This window comes from Labrus mixtus, chromosome 3, assembly GCF_963584025.1.
Source record: "Labrus mixtus chromosome 3, fLabMix1.1, whole genome shotgun sequence".
NCBI classification, from domain to species: Eukaryota; Metazoa; Chordata; class Actinopteri; order Labriformes; family Labridae; genus Labrus; species Labrus mixtus.
Genome location: NC_083614.1, coordinates 27,411,983 through 27,430,565, shown reverse-complemented (window position 1 = coordinate 27,430,565; position 18,583 = coordinate 27,411,983). Strand labels below are relative to the sequence as shown.

General features: G+C 41.5%; 1 protein-coding gene across 1 annotated transcript in view; it reads right to left on the bottom strand.

Moving 5' to 3' along the window:
- Positions 1–18,583, bottom strand: part of brinp3a.1 (bone morphogenetic protein/retinoic acid inducible neural-specific 3a, tandem duplicate 1) — a 66,342-nt gene that overhangs the window by 29,827 nt on the left and 17,932 nt on the right. Inside the window, exons 3-4 of the mRNA XM_061034327.1 lie at positions 15,257–15,447; positions 11,152–11,336 (exon numbers count right to left, since the gene is read on the bottom strand). Coding sequence (XP_060890310.1) covers positions 11,152–11,336; positions 15,257–15,447 — 376 coding nt within the window. The remainder of the gene's footprint in view (positions 1–11,151; positions 11,337–15,256; positions 15,448–18,583) is intronic.

Here is an 18,583-nt window from a genome sequence, read left to right as displayed (position 1 = left end):
GTCAAGACCACAACTAAGAGGCTGTTTTTCTACATTATACCTATGATAGGAAGGAAAATACCTCTTTCTAAAAAGAACAAATAACTGCAATTAATTCATCATTCGATTTTTATCCCCAGATACACCGCATCCTTTCAAATGTTACACTCTAAGAAAGTGACACGCCCGTTGCACACAAGATGAGGATTTTTCATTGATATTTATGGTCTTGGTCTTGACTCGGTCTTGATCCCTAAATGTCTTGGTCTTGTCTCGGCCCCAGAGCACTCTGGTCTCGGGTATGTCTTGGTCTGGGTTAGTGTGGTCTTGACTACAACACTATGCTACGTGTATCTCTGCCTGCAGGAGAAGGTGTACTTTTGATCTAATTCTCAGAACTTTAATGATTCAGATCTGACAGACGGGTCAGAGGTCACCATTTTGTGGTCTATTGTTTTTGACATTGTGTAAAGGGTTGTGGCATTAGATCACTGTTCATGGCTGCTCCACCTTTTAGGTTTATTCTCCAATATATCTGAAGCCTTCTTCAATCAGTTATACAATGGTACACGTTGTACACTTGGTCTAGGTTACTATATCTATGCTGTGGCACATGCAGCTACATGTCTGATGTGTCCTTGGGCAGGATACTTAACCCTAAGTTGCTTCCGCTTCTTCATCTGCGGTGTACAGTATGAATATGCATGAATGGGTTAGTTAATACTGATGGACTCTTCACATAGAAGCTCCTGCCATCAGTGTGTGAATGTGTAGGTGTGACCTGCGGTGTAAAAGAGCTTTGAGTAGTCAGAAGACTAGAAAATCGTGTACAAGCTCAAGTCCATTTACCATTTCTTACTCTCTAGTCTTTGTTCACTCCTCCTCTGATGAAGACACCGTCGCGATGAGATGTTGCTTTTTTTTCAAACGGTGAAATCAAAGCGGATCAACTGATGTGTTCAAGTGCCGTTTGTTCTTCAGAAGTTTGCTGTCCTTGAGCCTGGAGGCACCTGATTTGTTGAAAGATGTGCTCTGTTTCAACTAAACTCCTCAGTGACGTGTTTGATCAGCATTTATAGCAACCTCAGTGCTCCTTGGTGTAGATTATCTCAAGTCCACACAATCTAGATACCAATCTATACCCACAAGCGGGATATCATTCTTCCCGAAGATCTTTAATATTTTAGTCTTTTGATGATGTTGGTGGCAATGTGCATCTAACATTTCTCATGGGGTTCACACCTGAGTTGAGATTTGTTTACGGCAACTGCCACAGCCGATAAGATTCACATCATTTTCATCAAACCAGTCGCCGAACCCTCCTGCCCTGTATGGAAGCATCTGCATTTTTTATATCTCTCCATTCATTTATTCCGCTTTTTTTCTTTGTCACAAGTCTGTATATTCAAGCAGCAAAACACACAGTCCCCAGTGAGCCCTGCAGGCATCCTTTTTAGCCTCATATTACACTCTGTCAGTGGAAATGTAGCTCTGCCTGCTGCCAGAGACATTGTTAAGGGAAACAGTGCTGCTCGGAAAGCTGACATTGTTCAACTCACAGCGGCCCAGCGCACAAGTGCGTCAGTTCAGGACGTGTCGTTTGAACCTTCCCGAGCAGTTGAGAGCCAGAGCCGGGACTTGGCAGCGTGGCTGAATTGAACACTGCACAGCTGCTAGTTTTGCTCAGATTCTACAGCGGAGGAGGAGATATTGTCTGGGCCCAGTGTTTCCCACAAGAGAGGTTATGCAAACACCAGCGCAGACTCGCACAGCCCTCAATCGCTCTCAAGGACGAATATGCTTGATTTTATGCAAACTCACACATAACAATCACAGCAAACATTTCACAGCAAATAAGGTCTGCAGTAAATTAAAACACAAAACATACTTATACTTGGTTGTTATTTCTTTTTCAATGATACAATTACAATTGTTATCAAAACCGATGATAGCTAAAGCCAGCATGCTTTCGCAACAGAAAGCCAGGGTTTCTGCCTTTCATGCTGTGTCATGCTGTTAGTTTGTTACATGCAGTGTTGGTAATGCAAGGACAAATTGCAGGCAGCGGGCAAACCAGACACTTCTGAGTTAGAGATGATGCAAAATGAAAACTACCAATCTATATATTAATGAGTGCATCACTTATATTACCTCAGATGTTAGTTACTCAAAGAGCTTTTACACTGCAGGTCACACCTACACATTCTCACACTGATGGCAGAGGCTGCTATGTAAAGTGTCCATCAGAAGTAACTAATCCCATTCCTACACACTCAAATAAGCAGCGGGAGAAATTTGGGGTTAAGTGTCTTGCCTAAGGATACAAGGGTATAAGGATACAAGGGCTGGGGATTCAAATCCTCAGACCTTCCGGTTGAGAGAAGACCGACGCTCAACAACTGCGCTACAGCCGCCCCAAACATATGAAAACCTTGAGGATATTTGAAGAAATTACTTAATAATATGCAATGAAGAAGCGGAAGCAACTTAGGGTTAAGTATCCTGCCCAAGGACACATCAGACATGTAGCTGCATGTGCAACAGCATAGATATAGTAACCTAGACCAAGTGTACAATTACCATTGTATAACTGATTGAAGAAGGCTTCAGATATATTGGAGAATAAACCTAAAAGGTGGAGCAGCCATGAACAGTGATCTATTGCCACAACCCTTTACACAATGTCAAAACCAATGCCCCAAAATAACAATATATACACAAGGAGACTCATTTAGACCACATAGATCAAAGTGTTAATCTTATTAGATATGTAAAATATGATAAGATAAAACGGATGTATTTTCTGCATCGACCTTGATTTCGTAGAAAGTCACCACGTTCCAGTTTCTGGGGCTTAAACTGAATATTTAAAGTTAAGAAATTGAATGAAATAGAGATGATAAAAGGAAATGAGGCACAATAAGGTTATTAAAATACCTATGTTATCTAAATGTGATCATGCTCCATCTTACGCAGCATGTGGATGGATGATAGCACCTCTGTTATTGGTGTGGGGCCTCTGCAGGGCAACGCAGCACTTAGCCTGTTAACATGGTCCACAGATACAGATGGCCCTGAGGCACATCCATTATTGAAATAAAAAAAGGAACAACTAAGGCTTTAATATTATTATAAGACCTGTTAGGCAAGAGCATTCTACTGATGAAGATTCATCACAGCTGCAAATCCCTCACATGAATAATTCCACCAAAAACAGCATAAAATGTCACTTAGTGAGCTTGTTTTGTCAAAATGAGCAACAATGGACTGTAAATGGCTGCACTTTCTGCTTGATGGAGGGGGAAAAAGTACAAGATAGCATTAATGTTTCATGAAAATCATCCCTCACTTCAAAAATTGCCTCATTCGCCGCACCTCCATGAATGGTAGTTTCTCCTTAATCACCGCGGCACACTGACTGTGAAAATCCACATTTGCATGTGGGATACGTTTACGCCTGTTTATTCAGTCTTTGAGGATTTGGATGCATGTTTTTAAGAGCACTTTGTGGCAACTGGCTTACTCTCTAATGTCAACCAGCGAGGGATAAGCTTATAAACTACGAGCAAGAAGAAGAGGAAGAGGAAGAAAATAGCATCCGAATGAGATTATTGTGTGCACTCGAACAGAAACAGAAAAAATAAAAAAAGGCGCCTGAAGCCACAGGGGTGCAGAGGGGAGCCTGCGGGAGAAGAAAGTGGAATATAATACTGTATGTGGTGTTGTGTTCACTGAGTCCTCTTAATAGACGCCAAGCTATGCTCTTTCTCTTTTAGCGGAAGCACCAGTCACTTGAAAAGGGGCCAAGAGGGCAAATTTGATTCTGTGTATTTTTCCTCTCCAGGCATCAATTCTTTTTAAGCAGCTGCAGATTAAAAAGAACTGGCTGGAAGAGAAAAGTTCTCTAAAAATTCTTGTCATCAGAAGCTAAAGCCAGTAGCTATCTTCCATATTTATACCATGAATGATCTGAGGTGTCTTCATCTATAGAATATCCAGGGTAGGGAAGCGACAGATCCTGTTCCAGGTTAAAGAAGTTGAAGACATTGTGAAAAGACACAAACACACACACAAAAAAAGAAAATGTACGTCGCTTTCGGAATAATGAAGATGCTCAAACAATCTGCAAGTGATGAATAATTCATCTGCATTTGTGATAAAAGAGGATGGAGTGCTTTGTTGTTGTTTTGTTTTTTTTCTCCTGTATTTGCTTGTGTTTAGTTTATCCTGCCATCAAAAACGGCCTCAAAACTCAGGGCACCTTGTTCTCTGCACCCCGTTTCCTCAGCAGCCATTATCTGATTTCTGAAGCTCCAGTCTCACTTGTCTGGTCGGACAAATGAAGCGTAAAGAAGCCGAATGACTGGCTGCACACTCAAGGCTCGCCGTGGCAAATTGGGTCAAACATTCTTTATCACTTCTCCTCCTCGTCAATGATATTTCTCCTCCCCAACTTTAGCTTAATGAATGTTCAATACAGAGGAGCCCGGGCTGCAAATCAAAGGTAAGTGCATTGATTGATGCCGCACTTCCTGTCTACCTGCCACACCTTGATCCTTAGCTAAGAGAGCCGGCTAAATAAGGGCCGTCTATCCCAGCGTCTCATCTTTTCCGTTCAGACGCACCCGACACCTTAACTCCTACCACAAAATGTTTGACAAATGACGCGGGCGCTCTCAAAGGAAATTACAGGAATGGAAAGGGCTGATTCATCACACTATGTAACAGCCAGAGACATTTTTTTTCCCTCCTCACTCTCCCATCTCATTCCCCCCCCCCCCCCCCTGTCTTTGATTATTTTCCAGTGCTGCTGCACGCGCTCCGTCCCTCATTCCTCCAGGCCAGGAATTTCTACCATTTAAAAATTGTTATCTCCTAAAACCAGGGGGACCAGCGCTCTTCTTTAAGACGGCTTTGTTTTGGCATCCGTCTTCATTGGGGTGAGGTAAAAAAAAAAAAAAAACACCCCCAAAAAAACATGCAAGGAATTAAAGCCTGCTGACGCTGTGCATATTTTACATCAGTCACCTGAAAATGCCTCACAAACAAACGCACTCCAGAGGACTCTTTCTCTATTCATCTAAATCAGAGGGGTTTTTAGCAGCACTTTGGTTCGGTGGCGGCTGCCAAATCAGCTCAGCGTCCTCTTGCCAACTCACTTTAGAGAATGTAGTTTTATCTCTGATGGACTGTATAGTGGGGCATCACTAAGGACAAGTCAATGAAAAATGGGCCGAAGCTCAGGAAAAAAGGCAAGCTATTTGGGTTTCTTAGCCGCAGCTCCACGGTCACAATGATGGAAATAGACCTTGATGGTTCTGAGTTCTTGTCTTCGAGAGCGCCTAATGTTTTGTTGTCCTCCTGGTACAAGAACCTCCTGGTTCCAAACATACCACTCCATGAAAGACAGGCATGTAAACTAACCGAACATTGGTGAAGCTTCACAGAACAAGACTAAATGTTTTTCCTGCATGTACGAGTGAAAGATCTCTTCTGTGTGACTCACGCTCCAAATGTTTTTTTTGAGATGTGAAATGTAAGTATAGAGTGTTGTTTTTCCTCACATTACCAGACAGTTTCCCTTTTCATCTAGAGTACAGGACAGAACAACAACACAGTTCTTTCACAGAGAAACTGCCAGCACAAAGTTGGGGATGTTTCAGTCAACTACCTTAAAATACGTATCATGAGTTGCACCATTATATGAGATGTCATCTTTTTTTTTTTTTTGGGGGGGGGGGGGGGGGGGGCTTCCAGGGGACTGTTCTCTTGGGTGACGATTTCAGTTGTGTTCAGCAAAGTCCACAAGGGTTAGGGCTTCTGTGCAGCTTTGTAGCTCTTGTAGTACCATCTCATTTGGAGTTTGTAACCCTGCTAGCTGCAGAGGGTGTGAAGTACGGACCCACAGCCTGTGAGTCGCGCTGGTAACCTTCACTGGTCACTTATTGTCTTTAATTTAGGAGTCTTTTCAATCAAACTTGCACTCCATAAGGTTAATGAGCTTAACAGTAAACCTGCATTTCTTTGCATGTATGATTTTGACCTAATGAGGGAGAAAGTTGTTGAAGTGGCACATTTCTCATGTTTCTCAGCACCAATGTGCAACTGGTACACTGGTTGGACCTGTTACTGTAGATTGAAAAAAATGTTTTAAAAGTGTATCTAACGGTTCATCTGCTGCAGCTTGTTACAATCCATATTTATATTCCAAATTAGACAACAACCTGCTCTACTCTCCAAAGTTATCAAAGGAGAGAGGCCATGTCAAACAAGACCGTCTCTTTGGGTTGCAATCATTGGCATTAGGGGGTCAAACAATCACAAGGTCGTCTCAGCGGACGCTGGATTTTGAGTTGTGAGTGAAATTTACTTCTCTATGTTAGTGTGTAATATCACATACATATGTGTGTTCAGGAACAAAACATTACTTTATGTTAAAAAACATTTTAACATGAAAAATAAAGTGTAATTCTCTTTACCAGGTTCTTTTGTTACCTTACAAAAGTTAGAACTACTGACAAAATTAACAACATGAATCAGGAGTTTTGTTGGTAGGAATGTACACGTATGAAGACGAGTTGGGTCACATGCCTTCAGGTTGTATTAAACTTCAAAATCTGAAATCTAAGCAGGGTTTATTTGTCTAATTTCTCGTCAAAAAAATTGAATTATTTTAAGCCCTAATTCACCTGGCAAGATCAGATATCCAGTTTACTTGTTGGGGGCCTTCAAATAAGGTGTATATCTAAATATATGAGTACTTCTCATTTTAAGACACTCAACTAAATTTAGCTTTCCCCCTTGGCAGATTTGTTTTACACACTACTGGCAATGCAGACCTTATTTATTCATTTTTATATCTTGAAATAATGGGTTTATGTTGGCATGTCAATGAGATATTTTTGACTAGAAATGAGACAAATACACACTTGCTTGCATTTTTCAAAGTTTAAAGGGGAGGAACAAAATCCCCAACAGGTTGTGTTAATTTATCGGTCTTGCTTTTCACATCACAAGGTCTCAGCTTTATTCATGTTGGATCAAAAACTTTGTAGACTCAGGAGATATCATGCACACTGTCCATCACCTGTCCTCACTCTTATCCAGATACTTTCAAAAGTAGACTTTCATTTGATAGATTACAGAGTGTTTTATTGACATTGTTGCATCCATTTCTGCTCTGTCAGATTCCATCTCAGCTCATCTACAGTACATGTTGTGAAAGCAATACGTGAATATTTCAAGAGTATCATTTCGCCGCAGACTGTCCCACATCAAGTCTAAACTCAGTTCTTAATACAGCTTTAAATGGAGATGTGTATGCTGGGCCAGATGTGTTTGTGTGTGGTGCATCCCGTCACTAACCTGCAGCAGAGGCAGCAGATGATCACAGCACACGGCACATGACAGACTGCATAAGCTGACAGAGTCTGTGATATTTTATTTATTTTTTTGTCTTTTTTTCTGCAGGTACTGATCGTACCTATCATTGCGTGACGTTAATCTATTGTTCACCACGGGCGAGGGAAAACACATTAAAGCCACGTGAGGCACCACATTCTTCAGAACGCACGCAGAAGTCAGTGTGCGGCGCGAAGGGCAAACTCAGCCAATTCAATTCCTTCTTCTTGATAAGAACTGACAGAGTGATGAATGAACACACCCCGAAGGTATTAAGCAGTAAAAGATGCAAGGTGATGTTTACATCATAAGCATAACTTCATATGCATTGCATGTTGTTCTGTATAAAGGACTTCTGAATGTGCGCATGAAGCAGCAACAACGCTGCTCGCTTCATCTACTCACTTTGGTCCAACTATTTGCTCATCGAGCGTGCATGTGTACATGTCTGTCGCAAACTCACACTAAAGAACCGTGAGTGGAAACATTGCAGGGTAAGCAAGAAGGAGTATATATTTTCATAAACCAGCACAGTAAAGAACGTCATGTAGATGAGTGGTTTGCCTTGGACGTTTTATTTTTCTTAAAGGTATAGTATGTAGAATTGTATGACAATGTTTACATTTAAATATCTCAATTAATTAAAAATGGACTAAGCCTATGTTATATATGATTACATATGAGTACTTACATCACCACAAATATCACCAACAGTTAACAAAGCCAGTTGTAACGGGACGTGTCTTGTCGCGGCAGAAAGCATGATGAGCCGCCATGAGAGACACAAAATGTTTATCGTTGCCAAGGAAACACCGGATGTTACATCAAGGAGCGAGTAGCAGAGAGAACTCCCATGATTCCCCGCCAGCCTACACGTCATCTGATGTTATTGTTTTGATTGAGAGCCCCCTGGCGGCAAATTTTACATACTGTGCGTTTAAAGCAATATGTCGCTTAAGTTTCAGCTGCGTGATGATAAGGATGGGCCTAATGATGCTGGAGGTTTGTTAACTGTACATTTACCACCTCTTCCAAATTACTATCAACCGAAAATGTGCTGAAATTCCAACATTAAATTACTTTAAATGATTTAAAATGCTAATGAATACTTGTGCTTCTAAAGGAACATTAATGATCTCAGGTGTTTTGACAGCTTTGCACTAGGAAAAACTTGACCTGACAGATTTTGTCAAGGTGAAAAAGAGCTATGAGAAATGTTCATGCCGCTCAGTCCCCAACACCAGCTAAGACAAAAATACCTGAGCTGCCTCAAAAGAACCAAAAATCAGACTGAACAATGGAAGCTTTCTTGCGGGAGTTTTCCGAGACAGAGGGAGCTAATTGTACCACGGCAGAAGGTACAATGTGCAGAGCAGAGATGCCCCAAAACAATGTGTTTATGTTCAAGTGAGACCTTGTGAGTAATGACTCTTGTCTGTTGAGGACAATGGAGGAAGTAGAGTCTGCAGAGAGAGGCACAGGCTGTATGAACGGGTCAACAAAGCATTAGACTCTGACCCTGGAGACCACTGTTTGTTTCCCATTTCATACAAACAGTCAAAGTGGTTTCTTTTAAAGACAAGGGCAGCCATTCTGTTGGCTGTATTAAGTGGTGACCATGATGAGCAACGTCTACTAACATTAGCAACCTCCACTTTTCTCTCAAAGCACGCTATTTCTCCACCAAACAGTAACATGCCATCAGATATGAACGAGTTGGACTCTTTGCTTTGTAGCTGTTGGAAGCCACAGACAAATCAGGCTGACTGGTTGATAGTTGGCAGAAAATGTGTATATATGCATTTCCAGAGGACATGGACTAGCAGCATATTTTGCTGTTTAATTTTGAGGATTGGTTGAAACAAAACTGTGAAACATTGCAATGGTGCCCAGTAAGCTATTACTAGAGACATATTGTTTTGAACACTCTGTAGCCAACAAATGTATCGAGAGCTTCACGCAACTGAGGGAATCGCTGCATGAGAAATAACTAATAAACAAAATATACAAATGCACTTAAGATGTTTAGCAAATTAGCATACTTTTATTTTGATTTAACCTTTTTTTTTTAAGCAGGAGAGAAACTTGTTGAGATTCAAATTCTAAGAGTGTCCTGGCAAAGACAGGCTGCAGCCCAGATAACAAAGTTCCTGACACACAGATTTCATTTGTGTCCAAACATAATTTGACTTTTTGGAAAATGTGCCCTGTGCACAAAAAGACAAGATACCTGATTCCACTCTTGCGGTTTACTTAGCTCAATGTGCATTGTGTCAGCAGGCATTATAGAGTTCCTGTTATAAAGTTTGGAAAAAACTGCTGTCGGACAAAGTTTTTCCAACAAGTAAGCCAATGTGGTAATAAAAAGTTGTTTTCATTAAAAGCATTCTCTGGTTAACTTTCCTTAAAGCACTGTACTAAATGTTTGATGGCGCCCCACTCCTAAGGAAGACGCTCTGAATTGGACACATTAGATTAGGTCTTAAACGGCACATTCACTGCGGAGGGTTAATTAATTAAAAACGGCATTAGAAGTAGCTGAAGTGTATCCGTGCATGTAGAGAGTCCAGTCAGGGAATGAGGGTCTAATGTTGTCAACCAAGGTCTGAAGTTGCTTCATGTCCTGTAAAATATGCTTTAATAATCTACAGCGTAATAATATTCTGCATTTAGAGCAGGCCAGAGCAGCCCACCAAGGACCTATTGATGGGTCGTAAAGTGCCTGCAGTAATTGGTAGTAAGTGGAAGGGACTTGGCAAGTCCTGACCACTGTAGAGTCCTGATTTGTTCCAACACTGATGCCCAGGGGGGGCGCAAGCACCATTATTATCTCAAAAAACATACGAACACACACATAAGGCTGTCTCATACTGTGCTGCACCAAAGACAAAAAAATATATATATATATGATGAATATTTTTCATCTAAAAATTGCAAATCCCTTGGATTTATAGTTAACCAATATGATGTCATATTTTATGATAAACATCCTGTAATATTCTGTTGTTGTATTCATGTTGCTATTCACCATTTTCTAAAAAATAATTCTTAGAAAGGATTTACTAAAGTAATTTGAGTCTCAATCTACAGCGACAAAACAATTGTGGACCCTGATTGGCCAGAAATGACAGCAGATCCTCTTGAAATGTATTTAGTCTGCTCATTAAAGGGGTTTATATTCTAATGGCCCATACTGGTCATCCATCCACCCATTATCACCACGCTTTTCCCAGTCAGGGTCGTGGGTGGGGGCTTGAGACGATCCCAGCTGTCATTGGGTCAGAGGTGGGGTACACCTTGGACTGGGTACTCCATTCAATCACAGGGCTGACGTATAGAGACTCACGACCAGCCACACTCACATTCAAGGTCAAATTTAGAGTCACCAATTAACCCAACCAGCATGTCTTTGGACTGTGGGAGGAAGTCAGAGAACCCAGAGAGAACCCCCGGGGAGAACATGCAAACTCCACACAGAGAGGCCCTATCCAACAGGGATTCAAACCAGGAACCTCCACGCTGTGAGGCAACAGCGCTAACCACTGCACCACCATGCAGCCCCCATACCGGTCATGATTTAATTCATTCAAAAATACAATAATTAGGTTCATCGACTGAAACAAAATTTAATTTGAACAATGCCCTCCTGAAATGGCTGCAATCATAAAACAAACCAAACAATGGCAGCAATCGAATGCTTTGGGGAATGGCGAGTTCTTGATTCTTTTTTTAATTGGTATTATGTCGAGCCAGTCAGCAGCGAGCATTTACCTTGATGGCAGTGGAGGCGATCTGGATGTGGTGCAGCTTGTGCAGGGTGCTCTCCCTGTCGATGAAGTAGGAGGCAGCCAGCTGGTGCAGAGCTTCCAGAGTCACAGCTGTGCCATTGGATTCACCCACTTCTGATGTACGACTCAACTTCCGCTTGTCCACAAAGATCATTAAGGACTCCTCCCCTGTGAATACACACAGCCAGACACGCACACAGACTACATTATTGACTTGTCCCCTTGTTGTTATGCACACATATTACGTTCCTAGAGATGTCGTGGTAGATATTAACCCATGGAAGCCTGCCAAGTGCTCATTATACAGTCACAGTTATTCAGTGCTTCTGAAACTTGGCTGCCTTTGCTGATTTAATACTCTAGTCTACGTCTAAATTTGGTGACAGTGCTGGAGTAACAGTGTCATTACAAATTGAGATGCTTTATTGAGTAAGTCTCTTAATTCAAACAGTGCCAAGGACTTGAGAAGACTGGGGTATTGACAAATGGTGAACAGAGTGAAAGTCGATGTTGAAAACCTTTCCTACAGCGTCAGGTTTTATGGGGGATGTGGTTTCAATTTGGAGAGGCAACTGATATACAGCATATTACCATGGGGATAAAGGTTAAAACATGACTCCAACACTGATGATGTTCTTATCTATGTGAGCCTGTGTAACAACTCTGCAACGCTGTGATAACAAATTTCCCCCCTGGTGGACGATAAAGTATTGTATTGTATTGTTGTATCGTATTGTATTGTTTTCTTTTAGATACGTTTTGTTTTATAAGAAAAATTGGACAACATAAAGCGCTTGATCTAGAGATGAATACATTGGAGTATGATGATGAAGAAAGGTGTTATTGATAATGACAACCACAGATGATAATAGGTTTGATAATGTTGAAAATGCTAGCGAAGTTTGTGCTAACAGTGATGATGATGAGTTGGGTGACTATGATGGTTAATGTGACAGTTATAGTGGTGATAAGGAACAGTGAAGAGGGTAATGATAAAGAGGGGTATGGTAATGATAATGACAGTAATGATAATGTCATGATGATGGAGTCCATGATGGTAATGTGGATGATGATATTAATGATGACGTGATGTCAATCACAAATGTCAATTGTAATGATATTGCAGGGACGATTAAAATGATGATGATGATGATGATGATGATGATGATGATGATTAAAATATTGATTTAGATGATGATGTGATGATGAGGATTTTTATGATATCGATGATAAAAACAAGATGATGAAGATCAAGGTGGTTATAGAAGTGATGATAGTGATGAATTCATGTTGGTGAAAGTTATGAAAACAGTGATTATATTTGAATATAATGGTGAGAATGATGATGATGATGACGATGATGGTGACAATGGTGACAATGATGATGATGGTGAGGATAGCGATGACGATGATGGGGATGACGACGATGATGATGATGATGATGATGATGATGATGATGACGTGACGATGGTGACAATGGTGGTGATGAAGATGATGATGATGTTGATGGTGACGACGATGGCGATAACGTTGACGACGGTGATGATGATGAAGATGATGATGATGATGATGATGATGATGATAATGATGATGATGATGATGATGATAATGATGGTTGTGGTGACGATGGTAATGATGGTGACGATGGCAATGACAACGTTGGCAATGACGACAATGATGATGATGATGATGATGATGATGATGATGATAATGATGGCGATGACGACGATAATGATGATGATGAAGATGATGATGATGATGATGATGATGATGATGATGATGATGGCGATGACGACGATGATGATGATGATGATGATGATGATGATGGTTTTGATTTACGTAGCCAAAATTCTGATCATAGTGTTGATGTCACTTAGATGATGAAGGTCATATTGATGATGAAGATAATAATGGCGATGTGATGATTTTATTACGGTGATTTGTGCAGCAATGATAATGATGAGTGAGATGTTCAAAGTCGTCCTCTTAATTCAAATAAATAATTGTCTTATTAAAATAATAACAGTAAAATCAAACAATAATATTCATGTTGTTGAGAGCTATATAAGGGTTTGCCTCAGCTTTGGTTCCTCTTTGCAACACGCCTTTCACCGAGTCGTCTTTCAGATCTATTTTAAATACTGTTCATCACAGCTTTGAGAGATGATGCACAAGAGACACGAGATGAAAGGAGGCGACGGAGGAGATGGTGCAGCAGATAGCCAGGGGAGCTTTTGCTGTGATTACAGTTCTCTGTTTCCATAACAATAGATGTAAGTTAGCCTAAGAATCCACTGCCGTCTTTGTTTGAGCTACTGCAAACACAGATTTCACATCGAGAGTCCGAGAATATGAGCTTAAGCAACGACAGCATGACCCACAGCCACAGCTGAGACAATATTTAATTACAATTTTAGTTGCATGAATCTGAAAGAAGAGCGTCAAATATGTTGGCTGCTTGATCTTTCACTAGTTTATCCTCAGACAGGAGATGATGGAAGTCAGGGTGAGTTGGGGTGCTGAGATGAGATGACGTCATACTCTCTGCTGCAAAAAAAGTGTCCTTTCTTTATTAATTTGGATGTTCAGGATTATCAATACTTAAGAGTATTAACAGCAGCTCATCCTAACTTAAGAACACTTCACACTTCAATAGACAAACCTCACACTGAAAGTTCACATGTGGCCGACGACCAATTTAATGTTTAGAGTTTAAAAGTCCGAGCAATGTCGCTGACGTGCAGACATATGAGTACACTCAATATACTGTGTGTTGGAGCTGTTTGGATCGTATCAGTTCAAGACTACAAGCTGCAGTGTCTGATTTGCATTAGAACAGATGATCGATTGAAGTTATTGTTCTCGTCCCTCCACCTCTGTGGGCAATTTCACTCTCCCTCACTCTCCCTCTCTTTTTTTTTCTCACAGTCCACTGCACAGCTCCTACATTAAACCTTTTGTACATTTTGTGTTTTTTATTTTTTATTTTTACCTTTTATATTTTACATTTTTAAACAATATTTTATATATTGTAATAGCTTCTTATACTGTATTATTTAAGTTGTTGCTAGTTCTGCTTTATTTCCTTGTTAATTGTTTAACACCAATACACCAAGTCAAATTCCTTGTATGTACTTGGCAATAAAACCTGATTCTGATTCTGATTACTGTATCACTGTGTCCTCTCAGAGTGGACCACTGACACTTTTAAACAGCTTTTCTTTCCACTCATCATGTAAAAAAAGACATAAATAACCCCTGTGGAGTGCAGATCTTTTTAAATACTTCACGCTCGTCTCTAGCCAAATTGAATTTCTGCACCCACAAAAGTTGTTCTGAAGGTATTACACAGATAATTTAGGGAAAACTTAAAAAGCCTAGGGTTATATCTTATCATTCTTCCCCGTCGTACAAGATGATCAGACGTCTTTATTTTATTTTATTACGTTTAGATCTTTTCGGAAAAACCCTTGATATGTGTGCAAATATGAAAAGCTCCGACCTGTTGTTTCACTCTGCAGGAAGCATTAAAAACAAGTTATGGACTACGATAGTATACAGACAAATAAATCAGTCAAACATTCTGGTGCTACATCTACATACCAGATAAAACAGGTAAAAACACAAGGTTAAACTTTCTTACAAGCTGATGGTTTTAATTGTCCCTGATTTTAGGGGGTTGCTGCAGCACCCTTACTGCCTTAGTTCCTGGGTACAGAAACGTAAAAAGACTCAATACAGTGTCATCTTTGGTTTATGTTTTTGGACCTTGGCCCTTTTCAACCGAATAGTTCCAGTAACAGAAGCTTTGCTAACTTAATTTAGAATAAGAAATGAAGACCCCAAATGGACATATGAAGAAATGTTGGGTTGATAAAACTGATTATGTAAATCAAGAAATATCAAGTGTTTGAAACAGTTTGCAAATTCAATATATCCCCGTTTTTTGTAGGTCACAACTGAATGTAGATCCTTGCTCCTCAGTTTTAAAAGGAGGTCAAGTTCTTGGGGTCATAAAAAGGTTTCTGGAAAGCTTCCTGATGTGGAAAAGGCCCAAATGTTCGTCCGGGGTCACCTGCCTCACTTACCTCCCAGTGTAGCGGAGAGCAGAAAGTGGGTTCCGTATTTTCTGATAATGTTGTCAGTGATTGCACCGAGACTGGGCCTCCTGCCCAGCTGCCTAATGGTCTGGAGGAACTCGGGGTCCAGCGGCAAGGAAAAGCCATTGTTCTCTTGTCTCTCCAGGGCCAAGCTGTTCACCTTCCAGCGGCCAAACTCCCTGGCAAATGGAAGCAAAAAGGACAAACATCACACGAATGCTGCATGCAGGCACATTTGAGATAAAACACCGGCCGAACAGAGGACTCGCGTTGTTTGAACTTCCACACAATAAGGTCCCTATTTGAAGAGCCTTCTCTCATGATCCGTTGACAAAAAGTGACAGGGATCTGGGAGCTGTTTTGAGACGTTCCCATTAGCAACACAATGCAAAAACAGATAAATACATCAACCCGGTTTGAACAATCGTTTCATGCTTTTGGAAAAAAAAAAACAGGGGAAATGGGGCCAAATGTTGAGATTTAAAAGTGGACAGGGCACAGCATGCCACTCACAAGGAGACCCGAACTCGGATCTGTTCCTCGCCATGCGTAAAATGATGTCTGCACGACCTCTAACTGAATCTTGTGTGCCACTCTTTTAAAGATGAATGGTCTCATGCTGTTTCTACCTCCGGCTCGGAGAATTGCTTTGCACCATAGTGAAAAAAATCATTGTGTTTCTCTACCGATTTTAAATAATAGCGCAATCTTTTCTCATCTGGAGTCTTTTTTTTTTTTTTGTCAAGGCGCTGCGGTTAGATGGGCTGTAATCATGGATGGAGTCTTGCTGCTTTCAGTGCCTCTTTTGGGTGTAACAGTCCTCATCTAAAGTCGTTTCATATTCAGCCTGGCCTTGCAGCATGCCAGCTGCCTTTATCTAGCAAGTGCAGGGCCGAGTGCTGCTGCTTGATGCACAGATTAGTGCTATTCAAATAAAGCAGGTACGAAACAAGGTTCTGCCTGAAACTAGCAGGGGAGAGATTGAAGACCTTTCAATCCCTGTTGGATAGTTTGCTGCATCTTTTACTGGGTAAAGGAACAAAAAATAATATCTCACATGCATTTGAGGTTTAATGTGTTTGTCATTGTAGAGCTGCAAGTTAAAATGTACATGTTGATGCTTTTATGGAGAAAAGAAGCTGGACAAAATCCATGCTTACATTATCCCAACAATATTATGTTTGTTTAACTAATCCATCAGCAGTTTTCAGTTTTGATGCAGAAGACGGGCCAAAAAAAAGTGGATCAATCCATTGATTCATTGTCATGTCATTTACATCTTTTACAAAGCTTTTGCTCTTATTTACATGATTCTGAACTCGCTTTTTGTCATAAACAGTGGTCATTTCACTCTAGAATTTAAGCACAAAATGAAAGACAAAAGACATACAAAATATTAATAAAATCATCAGTATATTATTCTCTGATTTGAACCTAAGTTGCTCTCCCATTAGGAAAACAGCATGGATCAATTTTTGGACTAATGACCTCTTAACAAAGCAGACACCTTTGACTCATGAGGCTAAAGTTACACTTCTCCACAGCTAATTTAATGCTCATATGATAAGAATACAAATCCTGTCACCTGGAGTTTTCCACCAAATGTCTACTCTCCCTTTCTGCTCCGGTTTTTTCTCCACCAGGGAACTATATCTGTATGTTAAAGTTGATGCAGATCCCCATCATAAAACTCACCTATAGTGTTACAATGCTGGATGTCAATACTAAACGTGGGCACAGTTTTGGATCATGAGGTATGTTGGTGTAATCCCAGGATAAGTCTGTAGCTCCCTGATGTTAAACCAAGAACTTCACGAGGCTGCTTTAAGCCTTCAAGCCGTTGAAACCTTGTTGGCTCTTTCCTGTATGCACTGGAGAGCAGCCCTTCTCCGGCAGCCCTGCAGCGTTCTGCCCACCGGAAGGCTTCCAGAGAGGTGGCCAATCAGAAGAAAGGGCACGTCGGGAGGGGAGCCTTACAGGGACAGCAGCTGAAACTAACCGTTTCAGGCAGAGGCTGAAATGAGGGTTTTCACAGACGCCAGTGAGATAAATAAGGAGTTTTTTTTAGCTGCATAACATGAACGCTTCTCTATAGGTTTCACAGAGTGACAACATGAAAGCTGACGATGGGATCTTTAAGTAAACCAAACTATTTAAAGTAACTTTAAACGACTATAATGTGGTGAATAATAACTCTGCATGTCTGATATGGCTTCTAGGAATTGAACGGAAATATCTTGAAATTTGCAAAAATTGCAAATTGGATGCTGGTTTGTCATTATCTCTCTAACATGTGTACAACCCACCCAAGCTCCCTCCTGCAAAGCTGATTCCATACTCATACATACACGCACCCTGCAGCTGCAAACATCGAAACAAAGCTGCCCTTGCTGCAACGACTTTGCTATTGCCCCCCCCCGTCTCCCCCCCCCCCCCCCCCCCCCCCCCCCAGGGGTGCGGGACCTGCTGCCAATCAATTTTCCCCCAATAACAATGACCCCTAGAGAAAAATATGAAACAGAAAACAGCTCATTAAGACCTGTTTCATGTCAGTGTTCCTCTGTAACGAGTGGCCATTAGTGTTTCTCTCCGTCCGCTGGGGCCGGCTGCAGAAAAGGAGCAGCGCAGAGAGAAAGAGGGAGAGCTCCGGCTGTGATCGACACAGTGTCTCGCTATGCTGTTCGCTGATGGACATTCGTGAATGGTGCCGCAGCAACGCTGGGAAATTACAGCGCACACACACACATGAAGGCAGTTCTGTTGTCAAAGACTTAAACTCGGCCTCACCTTTAGCGGGCCACGTACGTACACACATGAAAAGATCTCGCCTTTCATGGAAGACTGCAGCTTTATTTCACCCTTAACCGTTCTCAGCGAGGTGCTGAGTGACTGGAATAGTCTCTCGCAGACATACACACACACAGGAGGCAGCTCTATTTCACCCGAAGCTGTTTGCAGCAGGGGGCCCGCTGCACATCTACCTGTCAGCCCTCCCTGGGAGCGAGCCGGAGCGCTGTGCTCCAGGAGGTGAGACGCATGAGCTGAAAGGGGGGGGGCGCGCGATCAGAGCAGCCAAACCCCCGCTACCTGTCCATCACAGCACAGGTGCCTCAGATCCATCACAGAGTACAGGCAGCCGCGGGGCATTGCTCGGTGCCCAACATAACAAATCAGGAAATCAACCCAGCGTATAACCTGCTGATGCAGTCGAAACCGGTTACCAAGCATACCAATGTACAATGTGTCCTTTGAGTGCAGAGTGAGACTGAGCAGGCTGGGTGAAAGTTAACCCTCAGGGCGTGTTTACTGGTAATT